Source organism: Hylobates moloch, unplaced genomic scaffold, assembly GCF_009828535.3.
Source record: "Hylobates moloch isolate HMO894 unplaced genomic scaffold, HMol_V3 SCAFFOLD_8, whole genome shotgun sequence".
Classification (NCBI taxonomy): Eukaryota; Metazoa; Chordata; class Mammalia; order Primates; family Hylobatidae; genus Hylobates; species Hylobates moloch.
Window position 1 is genome coordinate 6560120 of NW_026652283.1, and position 14354 is coordinate 6574473.

Sequence of the window (14354 nt, forward strand, 5' to 3'; positions counted from 1 at the left end):
GGGTTCAAGTGATTCTCCTGCCTCAACCTCCCAAGTAGCTAGGATTATAGGCACATGCCACCACATCTGGCTAATTTTTGTATTTTTAGTAGAGACGGGGTTTTAACATGTTGGCCAGACTGGCCTCGAACTCCGGACCTCAGGTGATCCACCCACCTCAACCTCCCAGAGTGCTGGGATTACAGGTGTGAGCCACTGCACCCAGCCTATTTATTTTTTTGAGATGGAGTCTCGCTCTATTGCCCAGGCTGGAGTGCAGTTGTGCGATCTCAGCTCACTGCAACCTCTGCCTCCCAGGTTCAAGCAATTCTCCTGCCTCACCCTCTCGAGTAGCTGGGATTACAGGCACCCACAACCATGCCCAGCTAATTTTTGTATTTTTGGTCGAGACAGGGTTTTGCCATGTTGGCCAGGCTAGTCTTGAACTCCTGACCTCAGGTGATCCTCCTCCCTTGGCCTCCCAAAGTGTTGGGATTACAGGCGTGAGCTACCAGGCCTGGCCTACTTTAAAAAAAAAAAAAGAAAAGGAAAGAAAAGAAAAGAAATCAGCCTGGGTGCCATGGCTCATGCCTGTAATCCCAGCACTTTGGGAGGCCAAGGCAGGCAGATCATGAGGTCAAGAGATGGAGACCATCCTGGCCAACATGGTGAAACCCCGTCTCTACTAAAAATACAAAAATTAGCTGGGCGTGATGGCATATGCCTGTAGTCCCAGCTACTTGTGAGACTGAGGCAGGAGAATCACTTGAACCCGGGAGGCGGAGACTGCAGTGAGCCGAGATCACGCCACTGCACTCCAGCCTGGCGACAGAGTGAGACTTTGCCTCAAAGAAAAAAAAAAAGAAGTCAAGCTAATGTATAGTATAGCAGTAAACATGTATAGCACAAATACATCATTTATTGGAAATTAAGTGAAAGATGCTTTATGGAAAAAAGATGTATGATTTACAAAGTTTTGGAAACCCCCTGGTCTGAGGCCCACCCTCCAGCACCTCTGTCTTTCCCAAGTTGAGAACTTATGGGTTCTGGCATGCCATCCTCTCACGTCACATCCAACCCAGAGGATGCAAAAAGAATGCTCAGCATGTTTACTAAAACAGTGTCTCTACAATAAACACAGCAGGCCAACATGTATAGCTTTTATTTACCTACCCAAGTTCCTTTTACATGTGAGTTATCTGCATTCCACCTTGCCCCCTCTCCCATTCACAAGGCCAGGATGAATCCTCTTGGCACAGAGGAAGGGGTGCCCCTTCAACTAGGACCAAAGCCTAGATGACCTGGTGGATCCCCCACCATGAAAAAAGCAGGAAGGGAATGGAGAAGAAAAGTGTTGATCACACCTAGCCCTCACCACAGGGGGAGGGGGAATGAAGAGGTCTGGGGGACTGCCCCCATGCTATGCCCCAGTCCTTAAATACAAAGCAAGGGGAATGAAAAGGACCCTCCCTCTGAAATACAGCACCAACCTCAGCATGGAGGCCAAAGGACAGTGGGCAAGACCACGTCCCTCCGAAGGGAGAGGGCTGAAGGAGAGCACATACCGTCAGTGGCTGCGGCACCCCTCCCTACCAGGGTTTGATGCAGCCTCAGCACCGGCAGTGGGGAGAGGGGAGGAGAAGGGACGACAGCACTGTGCCATCCGCTCCTCCCTGAACCCCTGGCCCCAGCACAGGCATTCCTCTGCCCATTAGCCCAAGTCAGGGGATGTGGAAGAAACTGTGTTGGAATCCAAGGCCCTTATCTATTTCTTCTTCCGTTCTTGGGAGCAGCGTGGGCAAAACCTGAAAAAGAGAAGGGGAGAGAAAAGTGAGTGAAAGGGAGAATGCCCTCGACCACTCAACTTAGGGACCCTCCAACTCCTGCCACTTACCATTTCCCCCGAGGCTTGGTTGTCAGCCCCACACAGGCAAAATGGAACCACTCAATGGAACACTGGAAGAGGAAGAAAGAAGTAGTCAGAGGCCAGGAAGGGCCACAGGAAGGAGAGAAAGCCCCTCCAGATTCCTTAGGAACATCCTGTCCTTTACTCCATCCTTTTGGAGAATTCTTGCAAGTCCCAAGGCCAACCAGTTCCCACCATCTTCCTTCTTTTTTTCTTTTTGAGACAGAGTCTCACTCCGTTGCCCAGGCTGGAATGCAATGACATGATCTCAGCTCACTGCAATCTCCACCTCCCGAGTTCAAGCGATTTTCCTGCCTCAGCCTCCCGAGCAGCTGAGATTACAGGCACACGCTACCATGCCTGGCTAATTTTTGTATTTTTAGTAGAGACGGGGTTTCACCGTGTTGGCCAGGCCAGTCTCGAACTCCTGATCTCAAGTGATCCGCTCACCTTGGCCTCCCAAAGTGCTGGGATTACAGGCGTGAGCCACAGCGCCAGGCTTTCAGGCTTTTTTTTTTTTTGGAGACAGAGTCTTGCTCTTGTCGCCCAGGCTGGAGTGCAGTGGCGTGATCTCAGCTCACTGCAACCTCTGCCTCCCAGGTTCAAGCAATTCTCCTGCCTCTTGCCTCAGCCTCCCGAGTAGCTGGGATGACAGTCATGTGCCACTATGCTCAGCTAATTTTGGTATTTTTAGTAGAGAAGGGGTTACAGTATGTTGGCCAGGCTGGTCTCGAACTCCTGACCTCACGTGATCTGCCCACCTCAGCCTCCCAAAGTGCTGGGATTTCAGGCAAGAGCTACTACGTCCAGCCCATCTTTCTTCTATTCTGAAGTCTCAGTACTCAACTGTAGGATTTTCCCTGTTGTACCCACTCCCTTCATGCCCCTCACAACCCCCCATCCTGAGGCAAAATGTTTCTCACATCAGGGTTGTCACAGCCAATCATCTCTCCATAGGAGACCTGGTGACAAAGGCAATAGGTGGGTTCGTTGGGATCCACAGGCATATCCAACACATCAGAGGGGTGGACACTGCCAAAGGTCACTGAGGGCATCCCATACTCAGGACTTCTGCATGCCAAGAGGAAGAGAAAGTGTCATCTGCAGGAAGGGAAGCTAAAGCCTGAGGCTTTCAGAGGTGGCAGGAGATCCTGGTAGGGCAAATGATTTGTGGCTTCTCCAGCAGATACCAAAATGATAAGAAGAGTTCTTGGCACAGAGATATAGAAGGTGGCAGGGGGCGGTGCCAGCTGGGAGTGGGGCACCGGGAGAGAAGAGGATGTCATCTGGCAATGGGCTCCCTGATACACTCACGTGCGCACGAGCTTTAACTTCTTCTGGGCAGTCTTGGGGGCTTCTTCATCTGAATTTTTCCCTTTGGAACGAGCACGAGCAGCTTTCTTCTCCTTTTGAGTCCGGCCTTCTAGGGAAGAGGGAGAAAGCCAGAAGGCAGGGAGACAGAAAGATGGGTTAAGTCCTCTTCTCTCCCCCTCTTCCAACCTGGTGCCAAACTTCCCACCAGATGAAGAGCTGACTTCTTCTCCCTTTGAATCCTCGCCCCACCTCTCACAGCCCCGCCCCCCTCCTCACTCTTTTTGCCTTTGCTGGAAGAGCTGTCATAGTCACTTGACTCAATCTGTTTCTCTTTGAGATCAGCCTCAAAACGGGCCAGGTCTGTGTCCAGCCGCCGAATGTGTTTGTCCACCTGGGTGGAAAGGAAGGAGAAAGGAGAGGTACAAAACTATCTCCAATTAAAGAAAATAGGTTAAGGCAGAGTTTATGGATCTCACAGACCCCAAACATATCCCAACACAGTTGAAGGAGGGGTCTAAGACCCTGAGGATTAGATGGGAGGTAGGTGGGGAGCCATGAACAGGGCCATACCATTTCATAGGTCTGCATGGCAAGCTGCACCTTGTCGTCACCAAATTCCTTGCACTTGCCATAGGCTTCCTGGATCTGTTTGAGAAGGGCCAATTTTTCCTCGGAGCTCAGGCTGCGGGCGCTACTCATATACTCAGTGGCCAACTTGTCAATTTCAGCCTTCAGGTCTACAACAGAGACAGAGGCCTGGTCACAATGGCCCCTGAGTGGCTAGGTGAAACACATTTCTTCCTTTTGTTCTTTGGACCTTTTCCATTGACTAGCACAACCTTCCAACTAAAAAGTACTGAATGTTCAGAGGTTCTGTGCCATGCACTCAAGTAATGGAACATACTGACAATATTTGCTTTAAAGGCCCTTTCAAGGTGCTGAAAACATTGCTATCATAGTTGGAATTTAAATTATTGAAACACAGCAAGGGATCCTTTGCACACCACATTTCTATGAAGTATATTTTTGTCCATGTTTGAAGATGCTTCTTTGAAGGGCTTTCTGCTTCTTGAATTTTGTCTCAAAAGCCATTGTTTCCTTCTCAAAAACAGCCCACAGCAGTTGTCTGCCACAGATCAGGCTGAGTCATCTCCTGTTGCTGGTTTCCAAGTCTGTACATCAATATCACACATTTCAAAATTATTAGTATTTTTTCTTTTTGACACAGGGTCTCACTCTGCCGCCCAGCTGGAGTGCAGTGGCACAATCACGGCTCACTGCAGCCTCAACTTCCTGAGCTCTGGCGATCCTCCCAGCTCAGGCACCATCACGCCTGGCTCATTTTTTCTATTTTTTTGTAGAGACAGGGTTTTTCCACGTTACCCAGGCTGGTCTCGAACTCCTGGGTCAAGCAATCTGCCTTCCTCAGCCTCCCAAAGTGCTGGGATTATAGGGGGTGAGCTACCATGCCTGGCCTAATCTATTTATTTTTAGAGGCAGGCGCGGGTTCTGTCTTATGTTTGTTGCCTAGGCTGGCCTCCAACTCCTGTCCTCAAGCGATTCTATCTTTCTGCCTCCTGAGTAGTTGAGTGTATCACACAATTTAAAATTAGACCTTACTCCAACATCCGTGTAACGATTCTGCTTATCTTACTGCTCACTCTATTTTTTTTTTTTTTTTTGAGACAGGGTCTCACTCTATTGCCCAGGTTGGATGGAATGCAATGGCATGATCACGGATCACACTGCAGCCTTGACCTCTGGGCTCAAATGATCCTCCCATCTCAGCCTCTGGAGTAGCTGGGACCACAGGCACATGCCACTACACCCTGATAATTAAAAAAAAAAAATGATTTCTAGAGATGAGGTCTCACTATATTGCTCAGGCTGGTCTTGAACTCCTGGTCAAATAATCCACCTGCCTCAGCCTCCCAAAGTGTTGGGATTACAGGTGTGAGCCACTGCAGCCAGGCTGCCCACCCTATTTGGCTCATCATTGCAACTTCTTTCATTTTCCATCACTTTTTTTTGCCTGTTTGTCCATCCTAGATATTGCTCCAAACGCATTTGTTTGTTTGTTTTGAGATGCAGTCACGCTCTGTTGCCCAGGCTGGAGTGCAGTGACACGATCTTGGCTCACCTCAACCTCTGCCTCCCAGGTTCAAGGGATTCTTGTGCCTCAGTCTCCCGAGTAGCTGGGACTACAGGTGTGCACCACCACACCTGGCTAATTTTTGCATTTTTAGGAGAGATGTGGTTTCACCATGTTGGCCAGGCTGGTCTTGAAGTTCTGATCTCAAGTGATCTGCCCGCCTCAGCCTCCCAAAGTAGTGGGATTACAGACATGAGCCACAGTACCCGGTCTCCCAGATGTTTTGTTTTATTTTATTTATTTATTTTTTGAGACCAAGTCTCACTGTGTTGCCCAGGCTGGACTGCAGTGGTGTGATTTCAGCTCACTGCAACCTCCACCTCCCAGGTTCAAGCGATTCTCCTGCATCAGCCTCCTGAGTAGCTGGGATTACTGGCATGCGCCACCACACCCGACTAATTTTTGTATTTTTAGTAGAGACAGGGTTTCACCGTATGGGCCAGGCTGGTCTCAAACTCCTGACCTCAGGAGACTCACCCGCCTCTGCCTCCCAAAGTGCTGGGATTACAGGTGTGAGCCACCGCACCCAGCCCCAGATGTTTTAATATTGGAAGAATGGTAATGTCCCAGGACACTGAGACTACAGATGTTTACTAATATTTGGAAAGGCTCATAAATACATCAGTAGTAAGAGACAAGTCTGACTCTAACATAGTGCAGCAACAGATAACCAGGAGGATCTGTGAATACACTGTTTATACTCCACTTCATTCCAGGCTCTTGGAAGAAGCTGAAAAAGCATATAGTTCCATCATCTCCAACAGGTCTTTCCATGTGTGAACTCAAGAGTTAGAACCGTATTACAAACAAAGCAAGCTGGTGCTCACCACGCGGCAGGCAGTTCTCAGGGAACTACGTCCAGGGTTTTCGAGGACGTTCACCTTTTCATGTGTAAACTCAGAGTAACTTAAGACACAGCTTCATGTATCTCAAAACCAGTCTGTTACATCCTTGAACATGGCTACATAGAATGGAAGACAAGACTACAGATCCTTCAGTGGGTACGGGAATAGCTCCAACAGGCATCTCTGAAGAAACCAAGGGAATGGCCCAATGCAGCTAAATTTGCTCAATGTTCCAAGCTGAAGATGGCATCTAATGCTTCTGTAAGTGTGAACGGTGTAGAGATCCTGGTGTCAATTACTGCTTTTTTTTCTTTCCTCTCTTTCTTTTTTCTTTCTCTTTTTAAGGACTTCTCATACAGCAAACCTCCCATCTACCGACATATGTTGCAGTCTAAAGTCACACTGGGAATTTATGACAATAACATTAACGATGAGAGAAGTAGAAACATTCTAGTCATCCTATAAATATGTCAAACGTGGAGAGCAGAAATGACTCGAGTTGACTTTCTTTAATTCTTTTTTTTTTTTTTTTTTGAGACAGAGTCTTGCTCTGTTGCCTAGGCTGGAGTGCAGTGGCACGTGGCATGATTTTGGCTCACTACAACCTCCACCTCCCAGGTTCAAACGATTCTCATGTCTCAGCCTCCCGAGTAGCTGGGATTACTGGTGCACGCCACCACACCTGGCTAGTTTTTGTATTTTTAGTAGAGATGGGATTTCACCATGTGGCCAGGCTGATCTCAAACTCCAGGCCTCAAGTTATCTGCCCGCCTAGGCCTCCCAAAGTGCTGGGATTACAGGTGTGAGCCGGCCTGGCTAATTATTCTCGAGGAAGACATAAAGAACACAGCATCTTTGAATTCTTGAGGCGTTTTCACAATACTATATTTGTTATGAAAAAGCTGATACAGAAATGAGGATCATTATCCTGTTTTAAGAATTCCAAGAGTGTAAAAAAGGAGAGAGAGAAGCCACAGTTCTCCAGATCATACCAGATGATACAGTAACATCAAGTAGAAAAATAAATGATTACACACACTCATTATATACAAAAACTTTTTACTCTATACGTACCCTCTGTTCTTTGGTCTAGGTCCCTCATGAGCTGAAAGTTTCTCTGTAATTCAAAGGGAAGGTTTTCAATACCTAGGGAAGAGAGAGAAACAATCACAGGACTGACTATGCATAGGCCTTACAGCTCCTTTTAAAGTGCAGTTCAGGCCGGACATGGTGGCTCATGCCTGCAATCCCAGCACTTTGGGAGGCCGAGGGGGTGGATCACTCAAGGCCAGGAATTCAAGACCAGCCTGGCCAACATGGCGAGACCCCCATCTCTATTAAAAATATGAAAATTAGCCTGGTGTGATGGTGTGCATCTCTAATCCCAGCTACTTGGGAGGCTGAGGCATGAGAATCACTTGAATCCAGGAGGCAGAGGTTGCGGTGAGCTGTGATTGAGCCACTGCACTCCAGCCTGGGTAATAGAGCAAGACCCTGTCTCAAAAACAAACAAACGGCCAGGCATGGTGGCTCACACCTGTAATCCCAGCACTTTGGGAGGCTGAGGAGAGCAGATCATGAGGTCAGGAGATTGAGACCATCCTGGCTAACATGGTGAAACCCCATCTCTACTAAAAATACAAAAAATTAGCCAGGTGTGGTGGCGGGCACCTGTAGTCCCAGCTACTCAGGAGGCTGAGGCAGGAGAATGGCGTGAACCTGGCAGGCGGAACTTGTAGTGAGCCGAGATCACACCACTGCACTCCAGCCTGGGCAACAGAGCGAGACTCCATCTCAAAAAAAAAAAAAAAAAAAACCAAACAAACAAAAAATAAGTGCAGCTCAGTCTTCCTTCCTCTGAACCTCTGGATTTATCTGTGACAGGATTTATCAGTTCTCTCATGACAGGCCATGCTTAACTCTTTCTCTACAAAACCTTTCCATTTCTGCATGGCTGTCCCACCCTTTTCGCCTTCAGTGACCTTCCTTTACAAATAAGCTCTTCCCATCAGGTGTAGTGGCTCAAGCCTGTAATCCCAGCACTTTGGGAGGCTGAGGTGGGTGGATCACGAGGTCAGGAGTTTGAGACCAGCCTGGCCAACATGGCGAAAGCCTGTTTCTACTAAAAATATAAAAATTAGCCAGGCGTGGTGGCGCGTACCTGTAATCCCAGCTATTCAGGAGGCTGAGGCAGGAGAATCACTCGAACCCAGGAGGCAGAGGCTGCAGTGAGCCAAGATTGCACCACTGCACTCCAGCCTGGTGACAGAGCGAGACTCTGTCTCTAAAAAAAAAAACCTCTTCCCTTTCCTTTCTTTTCCTTTTTTGTTTTTTGAGACGGAGTCTTGCTCTGTTGCCCAGGCTGGAGTGCAGTGGCATGATCTTGGTTCACTGCAGCCTCCACCTCCCAGGTTCAAGTGATTCTCCTGCCTCAGCCTCTGGAGTAGCTGGGACCACAGGCACACGCCACCACACCCGACTAATTTTTGTATTTTTAGTAGACACAGGGTTTCACCATTGTGGCCAGACTGGTCTTGAACTCCTGGCCTCAGGTGATCCGCCCGCCTTGATCTCCCAAAGTGCTGGGATTACTGGCATAAGCCACTAAGCCCGGCCCCTTTCTTTTATTTTCCATCTCTGCCTCCAAGCTCTTTGTCCTCAAATTACAAATAGTCTTCTGGTATCCTCCATTATACACATAACACTTCCAATCTACTTCCATACAGTAGCCAGAATGTCCTTTTTAAAAAATGCAAACCTGGCCAGGCACAGTGGCTCATGCCTGTAATCCTAGCACTTTGGGAGGCCCAGGTGGGTGGATCAGCTGAGCTGAGGAGATCAAGACCAGCCTGGGCAACATGGTGAAACTCTGTCTCTACCAAAAATACAAAAACTTAGCCGGGCTTGGTGCACACGCTACTTGGGAGGCTGGGGCACAAGAATCCCTTAAACTTGGGAGGTGGAGGTTTCAGTGAGCCGAGATCATACCAATGCACTCCAGCCTGGATGACAGAGCAAGACACTGACTCAAAAAAACAAAAACAAAAACACAAAAATAAAAAATGCAAACCTAATCAAGTCACTCTCCAGCTTATAACCTTCTGGTAACTTCCTATTGCTCTGAAGATGTTCTGTGCTTTCTGGCCTTTGCTTACCTCACTCACACCAGCCTTAACTCATGTCAGTCTCCCTTTGTGCTCTGCTCTGCCCATACTGGCCTCCTCTCACTGCCTCAAACTGGCCTGTACTCCTCCTGCCATTTGGCTTTCCAAATGCTGTTCTCTCTAGTTGGAATGCACTGCTTGCTTTTCCTCATCCCATCCACCCCATCCCTCTTGGCCTATTAAATTCCTGTTCGTTCTTCCAAAGTTCAGCTCAAACTCAACTTTCCCAGACTCTGTGAACTGCCCTAGATCTATGTTAAGGTATTCTAACCACCTTTTTAAAGCACTTATCCAACTGTAATTAAATAAACGTGTAATTAGTTGGCTGCGTGTGGTGGCCCATGCCTGTAATCCAGCACTCTGGAAGGCAGGTGGATCACTCAAGGCCAGGAGTTCAAGACCAGCCTAGGCAACCTGGCAAAACCCCATTTCTACTAAAAATACAAAAATTAGGGCCAGACACAGTGGCTCACGCCTGTAATCCTAGCACTTTGGGAGGCCGAGGTGGGTGGCTCACTTGAAGTCTGGAGTTCAAGACCAGCCTGGCCAACATGGTGAAACCTGTAATCCCAGATACTTGGGAGGCTGAGGCACAAGAATTGCTTAAATCCGGGGCGTGGAGGTTGCAGTGAGCTGAGATCACACCACTGCACTCCAGCCTGGGTGACAGAGCGAGACTCCATCTCAAAAACAAAACAAAACAAAAATGAGGCCGGGTGCGGTGGCTCACGCCTGTAATCTCAGCACTTTGGGAGGCCGAGGAGAACAGATCACGAGGTCAGGAGATTGAGACCATCCTGGTTAACATGGTGAAACCCCATCTCTACTAAAAATACAAAAAAATTAGCTGGCCGTGGTGGCGGGCGTCTGTAGTCCCAGCTACTTGGGAGGCTGAGGCAGGAGAATGGCATGCATCCAGGAGGTGGAGGCTGCAGTGAGCCGAGATCACACCACTGCACTCCAGCCTGGGTGACAGAGCAAGACTCCGTCTCGAAAAAAAAAAAAAAAAAAAAAATTAGATGGGCATGGCAGCCCATGGCTGTAGTTCCAGCTACTCGGGAGACTGAGGCAGGACAATTGCTTGAACCAGGGAGGTGGAGGTTGCAGCCTGGGCAAAAGAGCAAGACTGTTTCAAAAAACAAACAAACAAAAATAATAATGTGTAATTAGTTATTTGGTATCTGTCTCCCCAGGCCGAACATGGCTATCATATTCTCTCCTGTTTCCCTAGTGTTTAGAATTATGACTTGCAAAGAGCAGGTACTCAGTAAATACTTGAATAAATGCATGAATATTTGTCACCCCAGTACAAGAAAAATCTCTTCCCAAGACTCCACCTAAAACTTTAAAAATGCCTCTACTGGCTGGGCACAGTGGCTCACGCCTGTAATCCCAGCACTCTGGGAGGCCAAGGCAGGTAATCACTTGATCTCAGGAGTTTGAGACCAGCCTGGGCAACATGGCCAGATCCTGTCTCTATAAAAATTAAATATATATATTAAAAATAAAAGGCCTGGCACGGTGGCTCATGCCTGTAATCCCAGCACTCTGGGAGGCCAAGGTGGGTGGATCACCCGAGGTCGGGAGTTCGAGACCAGCCTGGCCAACACAGTGAAACCCCGTCTCTACTAAAAATACAAAAATTAGCTGGGTATGGTGGCGGGCACCGTAATCCCAGCTACTCGAGAGGCTGAGGCAGGAGAATCGCTTGAACCCGGGAGGAAGAGGTTGCAGTGGGCCAAGATCACACCATTGCACTCCAGCCTGGGTGACAGAGCGAGACTCTGTCTCAAAAACAAACAGAAAAACTAAAATAAAATAAATTTAAAAAAATGAAATGCCTCTACTGTTTAAACCTACAACTTCAGGTCTGCTACCACCAGTTCACAAGATTGAGTCACTGGTGATTTACCAAATCTAATGGTGTTATTAAGCCTATCCTACAAAATATCTCTGCAGCAGTTGGCGTGATCTTTTCTCCTCTGAGTAACTTTCTTTTCTCTTCTTTTGAGGTGTAGTATTGCTCTTGTCGCCCAGGCTGGAGTGCAATGGCGTAATCTCGGGTTCAAGGGATTCTTGTGCCTCAGCCTCCCAAGTAGCTGGGATTACAGGCGCCTGCCACCACGCCCAGCTAATTTTTGTATTTTTAGTAGAGATGGGGTTTCACCATGTTAGCCAGGCTGGTCTTGGAACTCCTGACCTCAGGCAATCCACCCATCTCAGCCTCCCAATGTGCTGGGATTATAGGCGTGAGCCACCGCTCCCAGCCTTTTTGTTTTTGTTTTTGTTTTTTTTTTTGAGGCGGAGTCTCACTCTGTTGCCCAGGCTGGAGTGCAGTGGTGTGATCTCGGCCCACTGCAACCTCCACCTCCCAGGTTCAAGCGATTCTCCTGCCTTAGCCTCCCGAGTAGCTGGGACTACAGGGGCACACCACCACACCTGGCTATTTTTTTTTTATTTTTAGTAGAGATGGGGTTTCACCATGTTAGCCAGGCTGGTCTCGATCTCCTGATCTCATGATCCGCCTGCCTCAGCCTCCCAAAGTGCTGGGATTACAGGCATGAGCCACCGCGCCTGGCCACCAGCCTTTTTTTTTTTTTTGAGAGGGACACAGAGTCTCTCTCTGTCACCCAGGCTGGAGTGCAGTGGTATGTATGATCTTAGCTCACTGCAATCTTCACCTCCTGGGTTCAAGTGATTCTCCTGCCTCAGCCTCCCAAAGTGCTGGGATTACAGTCACATGCCACCATGCCCAGCTAATTTTTTTTTTAAGTAGAGACTGGGCTTCACCATGTTGGACAGGCTGGTCTCAAACTCCTGACCTCAAGTGATCTGCCAGCCTTGGGCTCCCAAAGTGCTGGGATTACAGGCATGAGCCACCGCGCCCGGCCTGTCTACCTCACTTTCTAAGCAGGAAGAAGCCACCTTAGATTCTTCCTTCTCTCTCAACCACTCAGTCATTCAGTCAGTCTTTTCATATTTAACTCCTAAATACTTCTGTAACTCCCTAAAATCAGGTTCTTATCACTGTCCTGGAATGTTATCACTAATTGATCTCTGTTATCGACAATATCATACTCCAATTTACCATATATTAGTCATTTTCCTTTATAAAAATCATACTCTACTTTAAAATGCAAACTTCTTAGTTTGGCTTAAAAGACCTTGTCCAGTCTAGCCTCAGCCTCTTTCTCCAGTCTCGTTTCTCAATTTCTTACCTTAAATTCATAAATATCAAATATGCTGACCTCTGAGTCATAAATACCAAACACCCTTGACCTTGCCACAAACCCATCACAGTACCTTTGCGGATGCTTTTCCCAACCTGGAATTCCTTTTTTCTCTCCTCACTGGCAAATAACCTTCAAGACCCTATTCAAACATCACCTCCGCTGTAAAGCTTTTCCTACATCCCCAGGTAATTACCCCCTTTTTCTCCAGTGTTGCCTACCAAGTGTCCTTTTTAATGTATTTCCATTATTTCACTTGTCACAGTGTTTTATAATTATTTGCAGAATCTGCTTCCTACTAGATCGTGAGCTTGAGAGCAGGAGCCTTATCTTACTCATTTTTCTATCCCTAGTGCCTGCCATTATGTCTGACCCATAGCAGGACCTCAATAAATATTTGTTGAATAAATGACTCTGGGCCCTAGAACAAATGTAAGCGCATAGAGCGATAGGCTTTGTGCAGGGGTGGTTTACACAAATGGCATAAACACCAGATTTTCATTTGATGGGAATTAGATCTTTACTCCATGAAGAGAAGCATTCTAGTTCATCATCAGACAGTGGTCACTGACCACCACCACTCTCAACCCCATGAGAAGCCCCTTTTGAGGAAGAACGGAGTGGAGGAGAGGTCTTTACCGCTGCTCCTAATGGCAATGGGTGATAACAATTCTGAACGACTATGGGGAAAAAAAAATCTACCCTGAGGCTGGAGGCCCTGGAGAATGGGAGCAGCAATTATGTTCCCGGCCATGCACACTAGCCTTTCAAGACACGTCTACTAACCCCCACACCGCACCCCTCCCTCGTCTACACCCAACAGCGGGGCCTCGATCCTGCTACCCCGCCCCCTCTTTCTCCGCACCCACCAATATTTCCTGCCACAGAACCCCTTCATAATTGTGACCTTCTCGTCACTGGGACTTAAGGGCTACAGATCCTCTCATCCCTGATCCCCGAACCACTCTGCAGCCCCGACCCCCACCTCCAGCCTGCTCTTACTGTCCAGATAATGTTCCAAATACATCCCCGCAGCCATCTCGAAGCAAAACAAAGCAACTTCCGATCCGCCCCGGAAGTGACTGTAACGCGACAGGGGCCGAAGCCATTTTGGGGCTAAAGCCTTTCCGCCCTTAAAAGGCGAACTTCCGCCCTTAAAGGAAAACTTCCGCCCTTACTATATTACCGCCGGTACACATCCGCCCGACGCTGAAACTTTTCCTTTTGCATGGTAGCCACGACCGCCCATAGTGAGGCGGCTGTAGCCCGCTTCCGCCCTTACAGAGACCCCAGGACGCGACCGAGACGTGTATGACGTCACTGGAGGTCGCCATTTTGCATTCTCTAGCAAACTTTTTTCCCTCCAAAACGGGAATGTATGGTAATCCGCGCAGGGTAACTGTTCACTTTAGGCTCATATTGCGTAAACATCCCTTCTCAGCAACTGGAAGATCCAACTTTTTTTCCCTCTTTTGCAGATTATGACTTTTTTCAAGCCAGTTAGTTTCTTAAGGAAGCTGGGGAAGAGTATCAGGCCTTGAGACATTTAAACCGTCTGCATTTCTTTTCACTCACACAAACACCATCTCCCCCAGCATTATTTTTTTTAACTTGAGAAAGATTACCAGCTTTCTACTTATAAATACAAAGAATGACTCACAATAAAGCTATAATTCTGCACATCTTTTCTCAGAGCTCCTGTACGTTACACTAGAATACACTTTCACATATAAAATATTACTTCCTGCCTTGCCCTCTTGCTTT

The 14354-nt window shown here is 47.9% G+C and overlaps 1 protein-coding gene across 5 annotated transcripts; it reads right to left on the reverse strand.

Annotated features, from left to right (window-relative positions):
* Positions 1 to 1126: 1126 nt before the first annotated feature.
* ING4 (inhibitor of growth family member 4) lies at positions 1127 to 13688 on the reverse strand. 5 transcript variants are annotated; one of them, XM_032159420.2, is made up of 8 exons: positions 13593 to 13688; positions 7271 to 7342; positions 3770 to 3936; positions 3485 to 3590; positions 3200 to 3305; positions 2809 to 2956; positions 1874 to 1935; positions 1127 to 1784 (listed from the first exon to the last, which is right to left on the reverse strand). In XM_032159420.2, exons 1-8 carry the CDS (start codon positions 13627 to 13629, stop codon positions 1745 to 1747), a joined length of 738 nt encoding a protein of 245 aa, XP_032015311.1. In that variant the 5' UTR covers positions 13630 to 13688; the 3' UTR covers positions 1127 to 1744. The 5 variants fall into 5 exon arrangements, with proteins under 5 accessions (XP_032015311.1, XP_032015310.1, XP_032015308.1 ...); XM_032159419.2 differs by having other exon boundaries at positions 3200 to 3308; XM_032159417.2 differs by having other exon boundaries at positions 3476 to 3590.
* Between the last annotated feature and the right edge of the window lie 666 nt (positions 13689 to 14354).